Below are 24,734 nucleotides of genomic sequence, written 5' to 3'. Positions count from 1 at the left end.
TTACTGAATTTTAAGAGTCAGTTGTAAGTCTCTTCCTTCAGCATTATCATAACTTCAAATGGTTGCTGAATGAATGGTCATAATTTGAGGACTACTTGTACTAAAAAAACAATATCATTGAATAAACTTTATGACATTTCATTTCAATAATTACTATTGGTAATTTCATTGGTTTTCACTTTAATAGGGATATTTTGGGAGATTTTTAATATATTTTAGTACATATGAAAATTTTAAGTAAATTTAAATGTCTCTGTTGTGATTAGTAATGGGATTATTGTTAAGGTGTCCTTAACAATAAAGAAAAACCACTTTTATGCAATTTTGGGTAATTTACCCAGAGTCAGGAAGAATTGTTTTAGAGCAAAATAAAATAAATTTAATATGAGCCATTTGTGACAAAACACTACTGTCTTATAATCTTTTTGGAATATTGCATTTTCTTTTATGCATTTCTTTTAAACAGCTTTTAGTATGATTGGAGAGCTCTACCAATAGCTTCTTCAGGATTGAATATTTGTATTTTTATATTTAAAATTTAACTTTTATTATTTACTTTTTAAAATAAAGTTTGCTTTTGTTTATCTGTGAGATTGGTTTGTTTCCCAATAAAGATTTGGTTTTCCTGACCATATACCTCTATATTAGATGACCAGGAGGTTTGTATTTTTGAAATTAATTTCCTTTTTTGAAATTTTATACTTTAATCCTCAGAAAGCAGCATATAGAGATCCTTTATCTCACATGCATAAGAGTCAGAGGATTGGAAACAGGTAGAACAGTTCTTGAAAGATAGGTAGTAGCGTTAGAAATAACCTGTGTGCTATCCCAAACAGAATTTTGATTTTTTTTCTGTCTACACCAGGGGTGTCAAACTGGAGGCCCATGGGCCATATGCATCATGTGCAGCAGGCCACACTCACCCCAGTTCCGCGAATGGGAAAAATGTTACAAAATATCATGTGATGGCAATGTGATGCCGCAAATTTGACACCCGTGCTCTACACCATCCTGCTTACATACAAAAAGTTTTAATATGCTGTTTTCTTATAGTCTGAATAGGCTGTTTATTCTTCCATTATAGTCTGAATAGGCTGTTTATTCTTCCATTTTTTTTCGGTCATAGTACTAAATAATATTGTAACAGAAAATATATTTAGTTTTTAAAGTCATCTGTAAAGCTGCTACAAGTGAATAGAACAAGTTACATAGTGTTTTATTATGGATATGCAGTTTCAAATAATTATTATTGTCATTTGTTTCAAAATTGCTTACCCATAATTCAAGTCAAATGGAGAAACAAAAGTACAGATATATTATGTGCATTCAGTTTGGTTTAACTCTGCAATCATACAAACTTTCTCCATGATAATCCGTCTCTAAACTGATCCTTCAGGTTTTCCAACGATGTACCCATTGCCACTGTAACTGATTCCAGCTACTTTTCCTGGCATTCACGTTGTTTCCAGAGAACTGGGTCTTTGCATACTTTGTCAGAATAGGATTACGTGAACCTGATCATTTGTGCCTCAAATGAGAACTTTAGGTTGAATTGTTCAGTGATCCATATGTTTCCTTGGCTGTATGTGGTTTTTCTCAGAAATCTTCTTCAACATCAAAGCTGAAAAGAGTCAATACTCTTCTGATCCCACTTTTAATATTATAAAGCAATACGAAGTATCAGAATCACGGTCTTGATAAGTAAAATAAAGACATATATTTTATCTTGAATACCTTTAACAAGGGGCATTTCTCCTACCCCAGAGAAGAGTCTTGCCACTGTCAGGAGGAGTTCTGCAGATCTCATTTCAGAGGGCTAATTGTCTATTGGTGAATGTAGTAAACAAAAATGTGGAACAATCTTAAATACAGGTAGTCTTCGATTTATGATCACAATTGGGAGTGGAACTCCCATCACTAAGCAGTGCGGTTGTTAAATGAGTCATGACCAATTTTATTATATTTTTTGTCGCAGTCATTAAGTGACTCATGGTAATTAAGCAGATAAGATAATTAAGCAGATAAGGCTTTCTCCATTGACTTGCTTGTCAGAAGGCCCTGGGAAGATTGTAAATGTTGATCACATGACTCATACCTACAACTTTTGAAAATACAGGTTTCCAAGCAAATTTTGATGACGTGATTGCAAGAACCGGTTGTAAGTCACTTTTTTCAATGCCATTATAAATTGAACAGTCATTAAATAAATCAACTATCTGTATTAGAGTAATTCTTGGGACATTAATTGATTAATATACAGCTTATATTAAATGCATCACAGTGTTTCCAACTTTTTTCTACTTCTAGCTTTCTCTGGTTTAAGAAGATGGGAGGCATTATTCTCATTTAATATTTCTAAAATTTATTATTCTTCTGAACGCTTCATGAGTTTAAAAAACATAGGGAGAATTGCTATAATATATGCAATATATAATTCAATATAGCAATAGCATTTAGACTTTTATACCGCTCCACAGTACTTTACAGCCCTCTCTAAGCGGTTTACAAAGTCAGCATATTGCTCCCAACAATCTGGGTCCTTATTTTACTGACCTCGGAAAGAAGGATTGAATTGCTGACATAATTTTGACGATGGTATTAGATAAGTATAAACCATATTTCTGTACCATCTCTTTTACATTCCTATTCACTTTCAGGTAGTATACAGTATCAGACAAGTATTTCCTTATTAGTCCAATTTCTATCTTTATAGTTTAGTAAGAATGGAACTCTAAACAATTAAGTATTGCTCTTGCCTTTAAGCCCAAAGTAATAATGATTCTAATTTTTGTTTTCATAGTGAAATTTAAATTTTTCTTGAAATGTTCTAATGTTAGAATTAGCCAAACATTAATTATATCAGTATGTCAAATTATTTTATCTTATGTCAGTAATCATTTGTGTGACTATTGAAGAGAGCTTTAGGCTGTATCTGATGCTTTCCAGATGTGATGAAATTGTACATTCCCAAATTCACAGGTTATAAATTTAACACCAGACCTTGAAGAAGCAGGACAGAAACAGTATTGTTACTTTTGAACTTTGATGTTGGAGAACTCCTGAGAACACCATTAACAATAAAGAAAGCAAAGAAAAACAGAGTTCTCACTTGAGATACAAATGATAATTGTTACTTACTTACTTACTTACTTACTTACTTACTTACTTACTTACTTACTTATTTATTTATTTATTTATTTATTTATTTATTTATTTATTTATTTATTTATTTATTTATTTATTTATTTATTATACCGCCCTTCTCCCGAAGGACTCAGGGCGCTGAACAGCCAGGATTAAAATACATACAATATGAAAATTAAAATAATTTAAAAAATAATTAAATCAATTTGGCTTCCCCAATTTAAAACCCCTTACCTATAAAATTAACCAATTACAAATTTTAAGCCAAATGTAGATGAGATACATGCTGCATCTCATCTACTTAACTTCATTATCTCCTTTATCATTTTTTTCTGGTGTTAAGCATGGTATGACTTCCTGTATTTCAACAAAATCATTGAAATGTTTTAAGGAATGTTTTTTTCATCTGCAGTTTTCAATACAAGCACAGTATAGTGGAAAGTTGTGGCTTGTCCTCACTCATTTTTTTCAAGGTGTCATTCCTCAGCTTTTCTTTATAAATGAAGCAGCTATATTTAAGACTGGTTTTTATTTATGATTTGGCAAAATACTACTGTGATTACTTTTCTTGCTCCGAATTTCAGGACCAGTGGTAAACTTTAAAGAAATTTACCTTGATATAGATTTCTTATTGGCTGATACATAGAGAAATTAACAGGCAAAACTAAAGGGAGGTGGCTTTTGTTTACAATTGTTCCTTGGCAACTGGTATTTAAGGCATGTTGTCTCTGATTCGGAAAGCTGTATACAACCATTAAGACTAAGGTGCTGATAGTACTAGTTCTGGATTCAGTCCTCCTTCTATAAGGCCATTGTCAGCAATTGCACTGAGGGAAAGAATCTTCTCAACGAAATAGGGCAAAGGTTCAAAAAACGTGCCATTTAGAATTTTAGATTGTTTCCCCATTGCTAGTCAAAAGGCAGTTTTAAAGAGTTTATACAACTTGAGAAGCCATGTTGATAAAGCAGTAGAACTTAATTGAGAAAAGGGCATTAAATAATGAAAATGCAGTTTAAAAAGTGATACGAACAGATCAAGGAACCTGGAAATGTAAAAGCTAAGAAAAATAAAAAGCTGATATTAAGCTTTTCAAAAAAGCTAGGACTAAAAATGATGTGATAAATGTTCAATCCAATCTAGCTGCAAAAGGACACAGAATCCAACAAAGATTTCCATTTTGTGGGATTTATCAACCACATTAATCTATTTATATATTATTTTTAAGTTTCATTTTCATTTTTAAATTATAGTATGTCACTTTCGCTTTCATATTGGTTCTAGCTAGGAATAGGGAGACGGTTTTATGAATGCATCTCAACTTGTCACTTGACTTTTGGAACACTTCTTTGTGAAAGTTTGGTTTGGGATCATTTAATCTGAATGTTGATGTAGTTTTCAATTTTTTCTCTTTTATCTCTTTCATCCCACTTGGGATTCTTAAAGGTTCATTCAACATATGAAGACAACAGAATGTAGTTGAAGCTTATATAGATAAAATGTCATATGTTATTTTTAATCTAGACGTGTCTATCACAAAATGGAATAATAGAATTTGTTTGCTTTCCATATTTCAAACCGGAATGGGACAATCGCCACTACCAACTTCCCATGGCCAACTCATTGTTGCCAACTCACCATGGTCAACTTGCTGAAGCCAGCTTGCCACAGCCAACTTGCTGCGCAACAATTCAACAATTTTATTTAATTATTTAAAATAATTAAAAATTCACATTCATTCATTCACATTTCCTTTTGTCCCTCCTTTTGCATTCTTTCTTGAATGATTCTATTGCACCATTTATTTGATATTATGTAACTTTTGTCCCACTTTGAGTTGTCCCATGGCAAGGGACGTGCTGGCTCAATGGCTAAGATGCTGAGCTTGTTGATCAAAAGGTCGGCAGATTAGCGATTCAAATCCCTAGTGCCATGTAATGGGGTGAGCTCCCATTACTTGTCCCAGCTTTTGCCAACCTAGCAGTTCGAAAGCATGTAAAAAATGCAAGTACAAAAATAGGGACTACCTTTGGTGGGAAGGTAACAGCGTTCCATGCGCCTTTGGCATTTAGTCATGCTGGCCACATGACCACGGAGATGACTTCGGACAGCACTGGCTCTTCAGACAGTGCTGGCTTTGAAACGGAGATGAGCACCGCTCCCTAGATTCGGGAACAACTAGCACATATGTGCGAGGGGAACCTTTACCTTTACCTTATGGCAAGTTGGCTGTGGTGAATTGTCCTGTGGCAAGTTGGCCATGGCTTGTTGGCTATGGTGAATTGGTTGTGGTGAGTTGTCTTAAGATTTAGACCCATTTGAAATACAGATAATGGCTCTCAGAACCTTAACTATGATCCAAAGGAACTTGGATGGTAAAAGTGATGTGGCTATCATACTATCTTTCTAAATATGTTTTGTTAAAGTCTGCCATGAAGCCAAATATTTTGCTTGGAGAAATTTTGTCCTTTTAGAAGTTGTCTCATGCTTTTGATTTTTGGTATGTTGCAAAAACTACAGGCAGTAGCAGGCAGGCCAGCAGTAGAACAACCTACCTATAAGTGTCAAGTCCCAGATGCTTAATAATTTTAGCAGACTGAGAATAGCTATTTTGTAGGCATTTCATGGCATGACAGTTTACTCTTTGTGGATGTCCTGCAGCTACAGTATTTGATTTTTGAGTACATTATGATCCTGACATTACATTGTTTCCCTGATGAAAGCATATTCTAATTAAAGTATGATCCCAACATTAACAAAATTAGCCTCAAAAGTATATTCTCTGTGTTGAATGAAGTATGCTTTCTTGTTGAATGGTCAGGACTTGTGAATTAACATGATTATAAATTAATATCACTATTCACTTCAATTAGTATATTTAGTTTGAATTTGCATCTGATTGTTTTGCATTTTTCATTAAGCGGATATATAATATAGGATTTCATTCTTGCTGGAAGACTATTTGAGTGCAGTCATACTCAGAACTCCACTTTCAGAACAAAGTAAGGAGACTTTGTGATTGTGAAGCATTTTACTGATGTCAAATGAGGTTCTTTGACAAAGTTGGAATATGCTTGACATTATAATTGGGAGAGTTTATTAATTGCTTTTTTCAATTCTTTTTGGTATTTCCTGATTTGTAACAATGAATAATCAAGCTCCTCAAAATTGAATAGGCTATCTAGTAATCCTACATCTGGTATCAATTAACCATTTCAGAATACTTTTTTCATGTTCTTTGCGATTTTCCAACCTGTTTCTTGTTCCTCTGTTACAATTGGATGCGGTAGAACACGACATCTTGTCAATAAATGGTACAGTTTGTTATAATTAAGTAGCTTGTAGTTATCGAAGACCTACTCAAGCAGTATAATTGTTTACAACTCTTTCTGCTAAAGTGCTGCTATAGAAATCAGATGTTAGTGCAAAGAATGACTTAAAAAATAACAGTTTTTCACATTGTACATGACTGTGTGAAACATAAATAGTTAAAGATAGATAGTAATGTTCTTTATTTAGAACAAGGCAGCCAGTATACATCCCACAAGCAGATTGCATCTCCATTTCCTAAACATCATTAAAGAAATGTCAGTGTTGTATTATTTATGCATTCCTTACATTTCTGCTGCTCTATTTTGTTTTTATCATTAAAGCTGTTCAGAACATGTTTATAAATTACAGATTTAAATTGCTTGATTTTCATTTTACCCAAATGATAAATAAATTCAGGAGATCATAGCTAAATCAGTAAGTATTTTGATTGTGCCAATCATGGCTTAATGAAAAGCCCAACTCCTGGACAAATGGGTAGCTTATGATTGTATCCATTAAATTGAGAAATCCTTCATGGCAACAGACAAGTATTTGTCATTACAACCAAACCCATCAGAGACCATAAATGCAGGGAATCTTTGAGAAATCAACTGTTGATTATGTTACATTTCAGATCACAGTTAATTGCAGTGAAAGCTATCAGGTCTTTAAGTTAATAGAAGAAAAATTTGTAGCACAGGGCTCTTTTTGAGAACGAGGTGCCTGTCTAAGTGACATTAATTGGAATTAATGGTTAACTTTAATATCAGCTGATTAATATTTCTTACTGGTTCACATCTGTATAAAAATGAAAAAAAAAACCACTGGGGATAAAGCTCAACTTACTACTAAGCAGAATATATTTAATAAACCAAAACAAAAGAAATATTATGAATAGCAAAATTTGATTTATGTTTATGTATAATAGGTTTATAATTCAATTCTATACATGTTCAAACAAAAGTGCTACTATTTTTAATAAAGCTTAATAACAAAATGTATTTAAAATATATTTCTCTATCTAAAGTTAATAGTACTAATTGAAAAGCAAGCATGTATAGGATTGTTATCTAGAAGCATAAACTATGATACATAACAAGTTTGAATTATTATATTTTAAAAGAGGTATATGTATTTTTATAAGGAAAGAAAAATTTTCATATGTATTTTCTAAAATCATGAAACTGTGGTTGACATTTTATGCAGTACTGATTTTTGTTAATTTTTAGGAATTTTGAACAATTTTCCTTATCTGAATATAAGAATCTTGCCAATATTCTTTGTAGTACATTATTTCTAGTGTCCATTAGGTGGCACTCATGCCTTTATCTTTAATGAAGCAAACAAAAGTTCTGTGGATTTTAATATAAAACTTGACCAGAATAGCATTAAACAGCATATATAAATGAAGCAAATAGGAACAACTTTAATCAATCTGCTTGATTCTGGTATTGTATTTCATTAGTGGTAAAAGATTCTCAAAGTGGGAACACAGAATGTAAATGTGCAACTGTCATTAATGATTAAGTATGAAAAATGAGAAGGGAGAAGTATGTTTCATGGGAGAGATAGAGAAAAGAGGACTCAGTGACTGGTAAACTGGAGGTTCTTCAAAACAGGTACAGATTTGGCTGAAGCTGCTATTGAGGAACTGCTTATCTATTGTCACTCAGGAGTGGTAGTCATTACAAATAGTTGATAGTCACTGAATGGCCCAAGGGTAATTTAGAATTTTCATTTCCTCTTAGTACAACTCTGTACCTTTTTTTCAGGATGCGAGAGAAACTGTGCCATAATGGCCACTGGTACATTCTCAATTCCTTCAGGATAGTGAAACACTGTCTTGACAGTTTGTTGGATGGACATTTTTGGTATTTAATGCCACTGACTTCATTTGTAATTGTGCCTTGTGTTAAAACAGATGTCAAGAATTTCGTTCTTATTTTCCCATTTCTGTTATTTCTCCTAGCCTTAGTCATGCAAGGCAATTGATTTAATGCAACTCGTTACCACCTGCTAAGGATCTTGGTTCGCAGTTCCTCTAATCTAGACCCTAACAGAGACTTACTTTTGCTTATGTATGCTCTGTTTAGGGACAGGGTGGCTCAGTGGCTAAGACACTGAGCTTGTCGATCGAAAGGTGGGCAGTTCAGTGGTTCGAATCCCTAGTGCTGCATAATGGGGTGAGCTCCCGTTACTTCTCCCAGCTTCTGCCAACCTAGCAGTTCAAAAGCACATAAAAAATTCAAGTAGAAAAATAGGGTGGGAAGGTAACAGCATTCCGTGCACCTTTGCCATTTAGTCATGCCAGCCACATGATCACGGAGACATCTTCGGACAGCGCTGGCTCTTTGGCTTTGAAACGGAGATGAACACCGCCGCTAGAGTCGGGAACGACTAGCACATATGTGCGAGGGGAACTTTTACCTTTACCTTTACCTTTATGTTCTGTTAGAGGGTGTTGAGTTTTTCTCTAAGGTGGCCCAGTTCAAACATTGTCATAATCTCCCATCTGCTTGATAAATGGGTCATCTTTACATTCAACAGGAGTTCAGGCTCTAAAGTTAGGGCATGCTTCTGGCAGATCTAACTTCTGCAGTATGTTAAGTATAATGGGCAAAACCCATAATGGGTTAGGTTTGTATCTTCAGCCCATCATGCATAGTCAGATTGAAAGGGGTTAGTAGGGTGTGGAGCTATTCCTAGGCTTTGTTGAAGGGGAGTGCTTTCAGGCTTTTACAAATGGCAGGAGATTCTAAGAGCAGGAAACATGGAGAATATAAACATAGTTTTACTAGTGTTTCAGGTAGTCCTTGCTTAACGACTATTCATTCAGGGATTGTTCAGAGTTGTGGTGATGAATGAATGATAGTTACAACTGATCCTTGAAATTATTGCTATTGTAGCACTTCTGTAGTCACGTGATGAAAATTCAGGCATTTCAGCTCCATATTTATGCCCCACAACATGCAATTCAACTACCTCTGCCCACCTATTTTTCTTCTTATCCCTGCTCTTTTGGCCACCTTGCGTTCTGGCACCCATACAACTCCCTATCAAGCGTTGTTGTCTTCCTCCTGCTGTTGACGAGGCACACACTTCCAAAGCAGCTGCTGGCCTTCGCAGGGCTACATGAAGCCTCTCTACAACTTTGCAAGGCTTGGCACAGCGTCATGAAGGCCTCTCCAGACTATGGGGAGGTATTGCGGAGGAGCGAAGAACTTGCTTGGCCAGATGTGCCTCATCAACAACAAGAGGAAGCACACAAGGGTGGTAAGAGGGAAACAGAGGGGGCCTTTCACATTATATATTCTTTCCTAGCCAGTCTTCAGTGATACAAATAAAGTTTATCCTTGAATCTATCAAGGTCTTATTCGTCTTGATCTTAGCATTCAGCCCTAGCACCCTGTGGCTTCTCACAAGGTCCCACAAAAGAAAATGGAGGCCAAAAGCAGGGATCTAAAACAGATTGAATTCCCCTGTTTATAACCAGTACTTTCATCATAACTCTTTCAGCCAAACCACAATGGAAATACGTTGTTCAGCATCCACATCACCTCAGTTTAATAATCTGAGAAACGGAGTTAGGGAAAACTTGCTGTTAAAATACTTTAAAAAACCATTAAAAAAACATTTCCCTCATTAACTCCATGTAGATAATGGCTGAATACCACTATTGATTTTCCATCCTATATTTTCTGATAATAAATTGAAAAAATTAATGGTATCTAATTTATTTACCACAGCCACTTATTTTAGTCAAGTATTTAACAAATTAGCTATTTTTAAAATTAGCATTACTTGCATTCTTAAAGTATAGATTTTAATACAGATTTCTGTATAAGTTTGATAAAATGCACTTGATAATGTTTAGTAATATTTTGAAGATAAATTTAAGTAATTTTATAATTTAGGTAAGCAATGCCAATTATTTAGTTTTATTTTTTTAAAAAAAATAGAGTGTCTTTAGGCTTGAAAATTTGCACAAATGTTTTGTTATATTCTTTTTTGTGCTTCATTATGCTCAAATGTTAAAACATTTTCTCAATAATCTTTTAAAATGACACTTGTTTTAAGAAATAATTATTGTATATCGTTATATTTGGATAGTAAAGAAAATAACATGAACAATATAGTATCTTTTGCTCTGACTTTTATCTTACATACCCGTAAGATTTAAATTCTGAGTAACATAAGGTGAACTGATTTTTAAGTAGATAGGATACAGTGATGGATTTCTGATTTTGAAAATCTGTCACAACCATAAATCAGCAGCTTGCTAAGATTGCAGTAGCAAGCTATTAAAGAACATGGTAGTATTTACTATAGGTAGATGCAAATTTTAAAAGAGTTTCTTTATCATAGTTTAAGTGATTTATTGGCTTTCAATGCTCATGTATGAATCTATGATGTAATGGATTTTGAAAATCTATTTTCTATAAGAAGATGCTTTCCATAGACTGTAGGTTACATATTTTACCTTTATATATTAATGTCTGTATTCCAATAAAGTTACATTTTGATTATTTGTATGATTAGATTTTACCTATAGCAGTGATGGCTAACCTTTTTGCCATCGTGTGCCAGGAGAGGGGGGGTGGGGGAGGGTCGCACGCACACGTGCCCACGCGCATGTGTGTGCAACCCCCTCCCCCCTTCCCCCCCACTCCTGGCACATGATGGCCTGGTAGGCCAGTTTTTTTTTCTTATCTGGTTCCAGATCCTCTCTGTGTATCTGGGAACGGCGAAAACAGCCTTTCCCACTCCCTTGGAGGCCCTACGGAAGCTGAAAGGGCCCATTTCCCAATTCCCGGTGGGACAGGAAGTGACCTCTCCAGGAGTCTCTAGGAGCCTCTCTAGGAGTCTCTGAGGCTGAGGATAGGAAAAAACGTCACTTCCTGTCCCACCGGGAGTGGGGAAATGGGCCTTTTGAGCCTCCATAGGGCCTCCAAGGGAATGGGAAAGGCTGTTTTTTGCCGTTCCCAGATACACAGAGAGGATCTGGAGCCAGGTAAGAAAGAAAAACGGGCCTTCCCCACCCCCCCAGCCCCTCCAGAGGCAGGAAACAGCCTGTTTCCCTACTTCTGGTGGGCCCAGAAGGCCCGAAAATCAGCTGGCCGGCGCGCGCATGCGCCCCAGAGCTGAGCTGGCATGCCCACTAATATGGCTCCGCGTGCCACCTGTGGCACGTGTGCCATAGGTTCGCCATCACGGACCTATAGAGTTAGTTTACCTATATAGTTCAGAGTGACAATCTGATTGTAAAGATCATGTTTTTTAAAATGTGAACTTGTTACAATAAAAATCAGAATAATATAAAAATAAATCCTTATAATTTCAGTTGAATGCTTCCATATAAAATTGAGCACCTTTGTTATTCTACAGGAAAATTAGAAATAGTCTATAAAATTATTCTTAAATCTGTAAGATCTGAATATCATAATGTTTAATGAATGGACAACTATGAATTAAACAGTTATTTTTATCACTTTGGAAATTCCTTGAAAAATTGAGATCAGTTTGATCTAGTGGTTAAGACACCAGGCTAGAAACTGGGAGACAGTAAGTTCTAGTCCGACCATAGACATGAGCGCCAGCTGGGTCCGTTAGGACCAGTCACTCTCTCTTAGCCCCTGCTCACCTCACAGAGAGAAATAGGAGGAGGAAGGAGGATTAGGTACATGTGGTGCCTTGAGGTATTTATAAAATCAAAAGAAGTGGGATATAAATTTATTTATTATTATTATTTATTTATTATTGCGATTTATATGCTGCCTTTCTCCCTGGGGACTCAAGGCGGCTTACAAAATGACAAATTCCAATACAAATCACAATGAAATAAAATTAAAATCAGAGGCCCTATTAAAAACAGTTTAAAATTATGACAATGTACCCCCAAACGGATCAGTTGAGTTGACGAAAGAGCCACGTCTTCAGCTCGCGACGGAAGGAAAGAAGGTCGGGGGCTGTCCTGAGCTCGGTGGGCAATCCATTCCAGAGGGTCGGGGCTCCCACAGAGAATGCTCTCCTCCTGGGGGCCGTCAGCCAACATTGTTTGGCCGACGGCACCCTGAGGAGGCCAACTCTGTGAGAACGCACAGGATAGTGGGAGAGCGGCTGGAGATGGTCCTGCAAGTACCCCGGGCCTAAGCCATGAAGGGCTTTATAGGTGAGCACCAGCACCTTGAAATGTATCCAGAGCGCCACCCGCAGCCAGTGCAGCTCACGCAGGAGAGATGTTACACAGGAGTATCTAGACGCCCCCATAACTACCCGCACAGCTGCGTTCTGGACTAGCTGGAGCCTCCGGACGCATCCCAAGGGCAGCCCCATGTAGAGGGTGTTACAGTAGTCCAACCTAGAGGTAACGAGGGCATGAGTGACCATGGTGAGGGCATCCCAGTCTAGAAAAGGGCGCAACTGGCGCACAAGACAGATCTGTGCGAAGGCCCCCCTGGTTACGGCCGTCAGATGGTCCTCTAAGGACAGCCGAGAATCCAGGAGGACACCCAAGTTGCGGACCCTATCGGAGGGAGCAAGAGTTTCTCCCCCGATCATTAAAGATGGAACCTCCAAATCCCGGGATGCCGGCATCCACAGCCACTCAGTCTTGGAAGGGTTGAGTCTAAGTCTGTTCCTCCCCATCCAAACCCGCACCGCTTCCAGGCAGTAGGACATCACAGAAAGGGCATCCCTATGGTGGTCAGCGGTGGAGATGTAAAGCTGGGTATCATCAGCATATTGATGATACCTCACCCCAAAACCACGAATTATCTCACCCAGGGGTTTCATGTAGATGTTAAAGAGCAGAGGGGAGAGAACCGATCCCTGAGGCACCCCACAAGTGAGAGGCTTCTGGGAGGATCCCTGACCCCCTGCCCAAACAGACTGCAGGCGACCAGAGAGATAGGAGGAGAACCACTGTAAAACAGTGCCTCCTAACCCCATCTCCCTGAGCCGCTGCAGCAGGATACCATGGTATCGAAAGCCGTCGAGAGGTCAAGAAGGACCAGGATGGAGGAACATCCCCATCCCTGGCCCACCAGAGATCATTTACTAGGGTGACCAATGCCGTTTCAGTGCTGTGGCCACGCCTGAAACCAGATTGGTAAGGATCGAGGTAGTCTGTTTCCTCCAGGAATTGAGGGAATTGCTGCACCACCACGGACTCAACAACCTTCGCTAAAAAGCGAAGGTTGGAGACTGGATAGTAGTTGTTAAGAATGTCAGGGTCCAGGTTAGGCTTCTTAAGGAGGGGTCGAACCACCGCCTCTTTGAGTGCAACAGGGAAGACCCCTTCCTTTAACGAAGCGTTGACAACAGCCTGGATCCAGTCTCCAGTCACCTCTCTGGCTGCTGAAACTAGCTAGGAGGGACAAGGGTCCAATAAACACGTGGAGGACTCCAGCCTACCCATAATCCTGTCCACGTCATCCAGTGAAATGGGCTCAAACTCAACCCAGATGTTTCCACCAAGACTAGCCCCCGTCACCTCAACGGACTCTGTCCAGTCAGAGTCCAACCTGGTCCAAATCTGAGTGATTTTATCTTGCAGAAACTGTGTAAAATCCTCAGCACGGCCCTGCAAGGGGTCCTCCCTCACTCCCCGATTAAGGAGGGAGTGGGTCACTCTAAACAGGGCTGCTGGGCGGTTTTCTGCAGATGCAATGAGAGTGGCAAAATAGTTACGTTTCACCACTTCCATCGCCACAAGATAAGACCTAATATGGGTTCTTAGTTGTGTTCGGTCGGACTCGGATTGGGAGGATCTCCAACCACCCTGCAGGCATCTTTTCCGACGCTTCATTTCCCTGAGCAAAATCTCATCCAGCTGCCTACTGTAGATGTCCTGGTGGCTCAATTGACATCTTCTTCTGTCATCTCCAATGATGTGCTTGACGGTCTCAGAACCGAGGACAGGAAGGCTGAACTGTCTTTCCGTAAGACACATCAGGCGGCAGCCTGGGCCATCAGGGCGGCAACATCTATGTCCTTCTTTGCTCGCGCATCTCTTATTTGGCTGCGCTAACTGCAGGAGCGCTTACCACCTGACGACTGCAGGCTCCATCAGGACATTAATAAAATAGTGGCAGCCACTGAATATTCGGCAGACGCATCCTTGAATGTGGCCAAGTTTGCTTCAAGGGCCCTTATCTCTACCGTCACTTCTTGGCGCCTCTTTTGGCTCCATCATTGGAGGGCCGATCTCAAATCAAAGTGGAAGCTTGAATCTGCTCCCTACAAGGGTTCCTTTCTCTTTGGAGAGGCTTTGGACCCTATACTAGTGGAGGATAAGGATAAACGTAAAATTATGCCATCCTCCTTCAGATGACAGGATAGGAGATTTGCTCCTTATAACCAGAGACTGAGTCTGGACCCAGCGGGTCCTATTTTCCTAGACACTACTCCCAGGGCGTCGATCGGTCTGCTGACAGGCCTGCCTACCGGGATCGGGGCAGCCCAACGCCAGGTGACAGTTCCGTGGAGCCGCCAGCCGATCATTCTGAAAGGGCAAGTGACTACCACGCAGATCTACCCATTGGTGGTCGTCTACTCCACTTCTGCCCCAATGGGTTTCCTCCACGACAGACGCCTGGGTCCTCCAAACGGTGAGGTTCGGCCTCACATTGGACTTCCTCTCCAGCCCTCTGAACCGCTTCATTCCCTGTCCGGTGTCAGGCAATCCGGAGAAGAGAGAATTGATGAACGCAGAGATCCAACATCTGCTCGACATCTGCGCTATCGAACCTGTACCGGTGGAACAACGGGGCTCCGGGTTCTACTCATGCCTCTTTCTCGTGCCAATGTCTTCTGGGGGCTGGAGGGGGATCTTAGACCTAAAGGCCCTAAACAAATTCATCAGGTATCACCACTTCAAAATGCAGTCGCTCAATCGATTCTGCAGGGCATCCGACGGGGGGATTTTATGACGTCAATTGACCTCAAGGAGGCTTACCTGCATGTCCCGATTAGTCCTTCCCATCGACGGTTCCTTCGGTTTGCCTACTCAAACCGACACTTCCAATATCGAACCATGCTGTTTGGCCTCTCGTCCGCCCCTCGGACCTTTACGAAGCTGCTAGCGACAGTGACTGCCTCCCTATGGCAGACCCCAATCAGAGTTATGTGCTATCTGGATGACATCATCATTCTGTCTGCCACACGGGATCAAGCTGTGGTCGACCTAAGGACAGTGTCTCGTCTCTTGTGACAGCACAGGTTTTCCCTGAACCTAGACAAGAGTCAGCTCCTGCCCACCACTTGCATTCTCCACCTTGGAGCTGTCATAGACTCGGTCACCGGCCATGTGTTCCTGTCTCCCAACAGGATTCGAAGCATAAGAGCTTTGGTGACTCAGGTGTTATCGCTCAGAGCCGTTCCCCTGATCACGTTGTCCCAGTTGCTTGGCAAACTAATCTCTTGCATTGCAATAGTCCCGTGGGCCCATCTCCACAGTCGTCCTCTTCAGTGGTACCTTCTGCCTTATCAGAGGTCTCACCGGGCAAGCTTGAACACCAAGGTTGTCCTCCTGGCGACGGTATGCTTGTCTCTGAGGTGGTGGATATTCCCGGCCATACAGAATGGCTGTTATTTCCAGGAACCTGTCCGGATTACCATCACGACGGATGCGAGCAAGTTTGGCTGGGGCGCGCACCTGCAGTCGTCAGTCGCTCAGGGCCGCTGGTCCACGCGGGACTTACAGCACGACATAAACTGGTTAGAGCTGCGGGCAGTCCACCTCGCCCTACGCCATTTCCAATCATCTGTGATGGGGCGTCACGTGCTGGTCCTCATGGACAATACAACAACGAAAGCCCATGTGAACAGGGAAGGCGGAACTCGTTCAAGGCCCCTGCTGGACGAGATGACGGGGATGCTGAATTGGGCGGAGAAGCATGTTCTGTCACTGACGGCGGAGCACATCTCCAGCACAGACAACATCCAGGTGGACTGGCTCAGCTGGACCCAAATAGATCAGGCGGAGTGGCGCCTCCATCCGTCATTGTTCCGGGACCTGTCGAGAAGCTTTGGGCTCCCAACTGTCGACCTCTTTGCTCATCCGCTGAATGCTCAGCTGCCCCGCTTCTTCTCTCGATTCCCCTGTCCCGGGGCAGAAGGTTATGACGCATTTCAAAGCGTGTGGCCCCCGGGGCTCCTCTACGCTTTTCTCCCTCTGCTGCTCATCCCACGGGTAGTTTGCAAGATGCTGGCAGAGAAGGCGGATCTCATCCTAGTCGCTCCCAATTGGCCGCGTCGGCCCTGGTACGTGGACGTCTTGAGCGCCCCTGGCACATCCCCAACGACAAGATATCTCTCAGCCAGGGGGTCATACTGCACCCAGACCCACAATGGTTGCAGTTGACCATCTGGCGTTTGAGAGGATTTGTCTAAGGAAGGACAACATCCCGGCGAGCGTGATCCACACTATGCAATCCGCCAGACGCCCTTCCACAAATCGTATCTACGACGCCACCTGGTGTTCGTTTTGTTCCTGGTGTTCTAAGACTCATAGGGACCCGACAACTGCGTCTATCACTGATGTTCTCGTATTTTTGCAGGACGGCTTGGACCGGGGACTTGCTCCTAACACCCTGAGGCGTCAAGTGGCAGCTCTAAGCACTGTCTTAACTGTGGTCAGCGATCGACCTTTGACTCGTCATCCCCGTATATGGACCTTCTTGAGAGGGGCATCCAATCTCCGGCCTGCTACTATTCACTGGTATCCAACGTGGGACCTTGCATTGGTCCTTAACGCTCTAATGTTGCCTCCGTTTGAGCCTCTGGCTTCGATTTCCCTTTGGTTTCTGACACTCAAGGTCGCCTTTCTTGTGGCAATTACCTCGGCAAGAAGGGTCTCTGAACTAGCAGTGTTGTCAGTGCGGGCCGACCTTTGCATCTTTCACCCTAACAAGGTGGTGCTCCGAACGGATCCCTCTTTCCTGCCCAAGGTAAACTCTCCGTACCACCGGGCCCAGGAACTGATTCTACCTGACTTTTGTCCGGATCCTAGCCATCATCTCGAATAACAGTGGCATACCTTGGACATTAGGAGGGCCCTACGTTGGTATATTAAGCGGACATCGTCCTTCCGTAGGTCTGAAGCCTTATTTCTGTCCTTCAATCCATCTACATTGGGCAAGAAAGTCTCATCGTCCACTATTGGTCGTTGGATTAAAGCCTGCATCGCGACGGCGTATCGCACCCAGAAGAAACCACTGCCGGGGAGAATCTTAACCACATTCCACCCGAAGTGCAGCCACTTCAGCCGCTTGGGCTACCCAGGCATCCATCATAGACATCTGTAGGGCTGCAACATGGACTTCTTTGACACCTTTTGTTAGACACTACAAAATAGACTCCTTTGCCTAGGCTGAGGCATCCTTTGGTCGGCGTGTGCTGCAGTCGGTTCTAGCTTTCCCCACCCGGGATAATGCAGCCGCCCTCCTGTCATCTGACTAGCTTGGGTATATCCCAACATTTGGATTCTGGAGAACGGACGTTGTCTTACCTGAACGTCCCTTCTCGGCGCACTGCTGGAGAATCCAACCCACCCCTTCGGCTGCGTTCTGTGATGCCGGATGGTTTGTTTCTCTTCTTTGTTTGTTTGGCAGCACCGTCCTCTATTTGTCTTCGTGAATAAACTGGAGCTCAGCCGAGCGAAGGAGGAGTGGCCAAGGACATTTCTTAAAGAAACATTCACCCAGTCTGGCAATCAAGCTTAGGAACAACCCAACATTTGGATTCTCCAGCAGCGCGCCGAGAAGGGACGTTCAGGTAAGACAACGTCCATTCTGTTTGGTGAAGAAGTTGAAGAAAGAGAGTTTATTTTATTTTTCAATCTCTTTGGTGAAACTTAATCCCTGGGAATGTGAAATTATGATTGAGAAGGAATGATCTATAGATACCAAAAGTTGCCATTGCTTTTAAAATTCATCCATATATTGATATATTTGTGACATATTTAAATTTACAAATATCCAGGGAAATATTAAAATGAAATGTAAAAGTTAGGAAGATGTATTTGAATGCTTCAAATACGTTGCTTGGAAATCATTGCTGTATGCTTACATATCATTCCAGAGTCTAGAAAGAGAAAATATTATGTCAGCCAGTTGGTTGTTACAAAGATTGTTTATGAAGTTGAATCTAAGACTTATACATTGAATTGGGGAAATCTGAAAAATGAACTGTATGGCCCAAGAGACCAAATCATGTTAAGGTGCAGAGAAAGACTATACATCAGTTCAAAGCCTATATTATTAAAAAAAAAAAATACAACCATAAAAAAGGTAATAAGATTACATTCTCACACTTCATGGCTAGTAAGGTGCATTAGGCTGCTCAGATATTCATAACTTACTGTGACATTTCATGAGATTACATTTTGCTGTTCACAGCCATTACTGCTGCTCAGATAATAACTAGCTGGTGTACATACCTGGATTATGCGATCCCTGTCTTTGGCAGCAAATTTGTGTCTTGAAGGTTGATCAGCTTCAAATTATTATTAGAATAGATTAATATGACATACTGTTAAGATGTGCGCTTATACGTATGTATAATGTGTTGCCATATTAATAGTATATCAAATTTTCCACAAATTGCATGTAACTCCCATTTGTAAAAAATACTTTCATAAAACATTTAAATGAAAATTACTTAAGTCTGATTTCCTAAATGTACTATTTCAAATTGCTAGTGAATTATTTGTGTTTTGCAGATTAGATAGGAAAACTAATATGTCAACTTCTTGGATGGGTGGTTACTGTCTATGTACATGTAGCTAAAAGTGAAAGATGACTCGAAGAGAATTGAGGTGAAGGTGAGGTCACTTTACTTAAGAGCAAAATGTATGGCCTATAAGGTGCTGGCATGACAGTTGATGGTTCTTTAGAACCAAATATATTAACTCAAGCAACTGTAAGAAGATAATGGGCCAGATTTATTTATTTATTTTTTGGAAATGCTTGGCAGTGAGCTTAGCATTGGCAAAAAGTTGTATTCCTAAGCATAAATTCAAACTTTTTCTTTAATAAAATTGCTTTGAAGTTGATTATAACTGCATTTATCTGGTCTTGCTATTGAACCAATTTCTTAATTGCTATTATTGCTAATATCCAGTTGTGAAGAGAAATTTTCAAGCCACATATTCTGTATTAGTTGATCATAATTTCTGGTGAAGTTGTTTTATGATATGGTGTTGCTATGGGGCCATCAGGAAATAGAAAATGTGATCTTTTTAGATGTAATGAAAGCTGTCTAGGTTTTATAATTAAAGTAACCTGAAATAATGATATACAATTTATACAATATAGTTATAAACTTCCCTGCTAAGGAATTTGCACTGTCATAAGTCATAAAGCACACATCTCACCATTAGATTAAGAAGGGTGCATGTATTTCTCGGATTTGCATATAGCTTGTCATTACACAAACACATATTTGAGAAATATATTTGTAGATTATTATATATGCTGTTACGCCTTCATTAAGAGAGAAATTTAAAAAAGAAAATATTAAAAATTTTCTTTCTGTTGTCTGACTATTCTATTTTAAAATGTCAGATATATTCATTATATATTCCCAATCTTGAAGTGTTTGACACCATTGATTTATTTTGAGAATGCTGAAAAATGTGTTTTCCAAGTTACATATTTCTCCAACACTTTTGACCTTGAGTAATGAATGGAAGCTGCTTGAATTCATGGAAAAGCATGGAAACAGATTTGTTTAGCAAATCCTATAGCAGAATTGCTATATTTTAAATGAAAACCATCTATGATTAGTTTCTGTTTAGTAATAGATCTCTGCCACTAACTCATATACCCAATATGTGACATTCACAGAATTAAATATAGGCCCAATAAGAAAACCTGTCATCCATACTAGCTGGCAGATGGCAGTATAAACTATGTGCTGTAATATGAAATCCATGATCATCAGCTTGAGGAATCCGTTCAGCAACATTGTGAATAACGATATTAACAATTTCTTGTAGAAAAACAAGGTGATATTAAGTGAAAATTCTGCCAGTCTACATCCTTAGTCTGTTCAAATCATGAAATAGGTAAAACAGAACATTCATGTATGAAGACACTAAGGAAGACAAGTAGGGTTAACTCAATGCTTTTGCCTTCAAAAGTGCATATGTGATACCACCTAAACTCATTCTCTTTTCAAGAATTGCAGAATATGTAGCCTTATTTTGACAGCAGCTATAGTCCAATCTCTTCACTGTCATTGACCACAGACAGCTGTATATCCGGGCTAGGACGAACATTTCTTTTTGGAAAGGCAAATAGGTTTTTGGTTTCTTAGCACTTTGCCCTACAAACCATGCTTAGGTTTGTTTAGAGATCACAAAGAAGAAATTGCAAACATCAGTCACATAATTCTTTCCTATACCATGCTGCAGTTCCTCTTATTTTTGTGTTTGATTTCACTTCCATTTTTATCAAAAGTTTAAATTGTGTAGTAAGATAGAAGGGATATTTTTTAGCATGTAAATGAAGGGATGGGGATTGGTATGATTACTAATCTGGGTTGCAAAATTTTGAATGACAACTGGGTGACTGTGACCCAGAACATTGTTTTTATTTGTCAGCTGGGAAAATAGATCTAGTAGCATTTGGACAATTATTTTATCATTGTACTGACTGATTATATGATCTTATAAAATGCAAGGCCATTGGCAACAGCTTGATGATATTTGGAGTACTCTCACAGGTGAACAATTTGCCTTTCTCATTTGAGAACATTTTATATGCTTGGAAACAGAGTCATGCATTCAGTGTAATTTACACTTAAGGCTCAGTTGGAAATAGTTGGATAAGTCTTTGATTTACAACAGTTCATTTAGTGACTGTTCAAAGTTACAGAGGCACTGAAAAAAGTTTCACGCTTACAATGATTGCACTTTCCTCATGGTCACATGATCAAAATTTGGGCGTTTAGTAAGTGACTCAAATTTATGACTGATGCTGTGTCCCGTGGTCACATGATACCCTTTTGTGACTTTCCCACAAGTAAAGTCAATGGGGAAGCCAGATTCATTTAACAATCAGGTTACTAACTTATCAGCTGCAATGTTTCACTTATCAAACCTGGCAAGAAAGGTCACAAAATGGGGCAAAATTCACTTAACAAATGTCTCGCTTAACAGTAGAAATTTTGGGCGCAATTGTGGTCATAAGTCAAGGACTACCTGTATACATAGTTTGCCTTAACCATTGAATAGACCTTTGATAGATTTAACTTGGTATATAAGTGTATTTGTACCTGATGCCACTTAATTATAAATAAATCCCATTGAACTTGGTGTTCCTTACAGCTGAATAAACATAGACTTGTTTTGTTACAATTTATTTTATTTTATTAATCTTTGGTAATTTATTTAAAGACTATATAGTATAGAAATAATTATACTAATAATAGAATGCTTAGAAACAAAACTTGCACATATTCCAATGCTGGGTTATTATATACTTTGATCATATAAATTAATAATATTATATGCTTTGATCATATATGCTAATACTAGTACTAGTTCATGTATTCTTAACATAAAACAGGAATTCAATCAACTGTTCTATGCAAATTTTGTTAGGAATCTTACTCAACTTTGTAGGATTTGTACCCTGATACAGTATATTTGTATAAGATTGTATTAATAACTTCTTCATTAATTGCACAGCCTAGTGTAACATTTCTATTATCTGTCTCAAGGAAAAATGTTAAGCCTGAAAATTATACATTTTAAAGAGATAATTCTGAAAATGATGTTCCTTCTTTATAAATTTCAGCTTGTAGGTGGTCATTTTGATCTGGAAATGAATTTTATTATACAAGAAGGAGAAGCTATTACATGCATGTTGGACTTGCTGGATAAGTGTGATGTCACTTGCCAGGCAGAGATATGGAGCATGTTTACAGCCATCCTGAAAAAAAGTATCCGAAATCTGCAGATTTGCACAGAAGTAGGTCTCATTGAGCATGTGCTTCAGAGGATTGATAGAGCTGACAATATGATTGCAGGTATGATGTCTTAAAAGGTCCTAGAATTGGAAGAAACTTCCAGTGTATTAATATGGAACCCTTTTTCATACATGACAGAAAAAAATAAATATTAACCTACATCTAATAACCTTTATTTAATTTTCCACAGATCTTTTAGTAGATATGCTTGGAGTATTAGCAAGCTACAGTGTGACAGTTCGGGAATTAAAGCTGTACTTTAGCAAACTTCAAGGAGACAGAGGAAAATGGGTATGTAGAAATCTGTATTTTTTGTGAAAAAGTATTTTTTATTTTAAATAGATATCCTTAACTTTCCATATCGTAAATTGATTTTATGAGTAATAGCACTGAATAGATTTTTATGGTTAATAGATAGAAACTGGGAATAAGATAGTGATTTTTATTTTTGTTTATATGTCATTGTGTCCAATAAGATCCAAAGCAAAATCTACCATTCAAATAAAAATAATAGCAACTAAAAACAAAATCAAAGTAACAATGCCTTGAGGAAAAGCATAGAAATACCTAGGAGGTAGGTCCCCTTTGTCCCTGGTCTGTTCCAAGGCTCTTCAGAAGGCTCAGGTTTTAATGGTTTTTTCATGGGAGCCATCCCAATTTTGGGAATCATTCTGTTCAGAAGAAGAGCAGTAGACACTGTGAAGCTTGTCCCTGTGCAGATGACCTGTCTTAAGAAGAGGGAGCTGGAAAGAGCAGACCCTATAGATAAGCAGGTTTTAAGTCATGCAGGGCTTTAAAGCTGATACTTTGAATTCCATTTTGAAGTAAACAGATGCAGTGGTGGGATTCAAATTTTTTAACAACTGGTTCTTTGCCCTAATGATTGGCTGGGTGGCCGCGGCAGCGAAGGCAGGCAAGCTGGCTGGCCCGCAGAGACCGTGTGGTCGAGGCAAGCGAAGGGGCCGTACAGAGAGCAGCAGCAGCTATGCCAGGCAAGCGGGCGAGATGAGTGACTAGGCAGGGCAGGGCGAGCCAGTGGTGGGATTTGCCGGTTCGCCAAACTGCACAGAATTTTAACAACCGGTTCATTCGAACTGGTCCGAATCGGCTGAAGCTCACCTGTGAATAAATGTTTCTCCCTTGTAGTGGAGGCAGCATCCATGAATGGGTTGTCCCCGTCTGCTAGCCAAAAGGACTGAGGCTGTCAAAGCTGTGAGGACACGCCTACACCAATGGTCCCCAGCTTTTGTCTCAGTCCCAGCTGCAGACAGACGTGTTTTTGCATAGGTCAACCAATTTCTGGATACCTTTATTGTTTTCCTTAATTGTAATTTTCATTATGGCAGCTATATCACCACCATAGAGCTGTGCCACCACCTATTCCAGTGTGAAGAGCTTTTAGCTCAAGCCCGCTGAAGGCCGCTCTGTGGCAAGTCAGACCACCGGATGGTGGTTTCTGACTGGGCAGCCAGTTCGAGCTTGCTCGGAGAGCTGACCCCAGGGCCTTTGAGACCAAGGCTCCATCGGATTCCAGCTCAGCGAGAAGCTTTGCACTCCAAACCGGCTGAAGCTCACCTGTGAATAGATGTATTACATAAGAAAACATAGAAATTCCCATCTCTATATAAGATACTATGTTGTAGCCGAATTGAAGTTTTGGATGCTCTTCAAGGATGATCCCATGTACAGCACATTGTATTAATCCAAACAAATGTGACAGAAATATGAGTAACTATGAGCAGGATCCTCTGTCCAAGAAAGGTCACAACTAGGAGCTTGAAGATGTGCAAAAGGCTTTCTTGCCCCAGATGTCTTGTTCTTTAAGCAGTAACTGTAAAACCAAGGGGACATCTAAATTACAAACCCATTCCACATGGAACAGCACAGCCCTATCCAGAGCCACATATGTCCCTGCTATCAGAAGGCTACTGAACCCATAACTTTCTCACCTGGTTGGGATTAACAGGTTCCAGATACCAGTATAAGACTTCCATCTGTTTCTATTTTGGCGCAGGGTAGAGATATACAGTTGGGTATCACTTGAAGACAAATGGATGATACCTGAATCTGTGCTGTCAGATAATCCAATTCAGTGGCTTTATGTAGCTATTAAATAGGAGAGGAGAGAATGTATAGCGCACAATTCTGTAACGCCCCATAACGGAGAATTCTAGAACATGACTTCTTCTTTTTCTTCTCACTATTTATTAAAATATAACTTTAAGGAGAATAACTACAACACAGTGCTTCCCTCTCCCAGTCCCAGACAGGTCAGCAAAATACCATGATCAATGTATTCAAAAGC

At 39.8% G+C, this 24,734-nt stretch overlaps 1 protein-coding gene across 2 annotated transcripts in view; it reads left to right on the top strand.

Annotated features, from left to right (window-relative positions):
- Window positions 1–24,734, top strand: part of LRBA (LPS responsive beige-like anchor protein) — a 369,838-nt gene that overhangs the window by 5,201 nt on the left and 339,903 nt on the right. For both annotated transcript variants that reach the window (XM_070948936.1, XM_070948937.1), the window contains exons 2-3: window positions 22,258–22,489; window positions 22,620–22,720. In XM_070948936.1, the coding sequence (XP_070805037.1) occupies window positions 22,258–22,489; window positions 22,620–22,720 (333 nt within the window). The remainder of the gene's footprint in view (window positions 1–22,257; window positions 22,490–22,619; window positions 22,721–24,734) is intronic.

The sequence above is a fragment of the Pituophis catenifer genome, unplaced genomic scaffold (genome assembly GCF_029215685.1).
Source record: "Pituophis catenifer annectens isolate HBS135680 unplaced genomic scaffold, rPitCat1.0.hap2 SCAF_8, whole genome shotgun sequence".
Taxonomy (NCBI): Eukaryota; Metazoa; Chordata; class Lepidosauria; order Squamata; family Colubridae; genus Pituophis; species Pituophis catenifer.
This window is presented reverse-complemented; position numbering and strand designations above follow the sequence as displayed.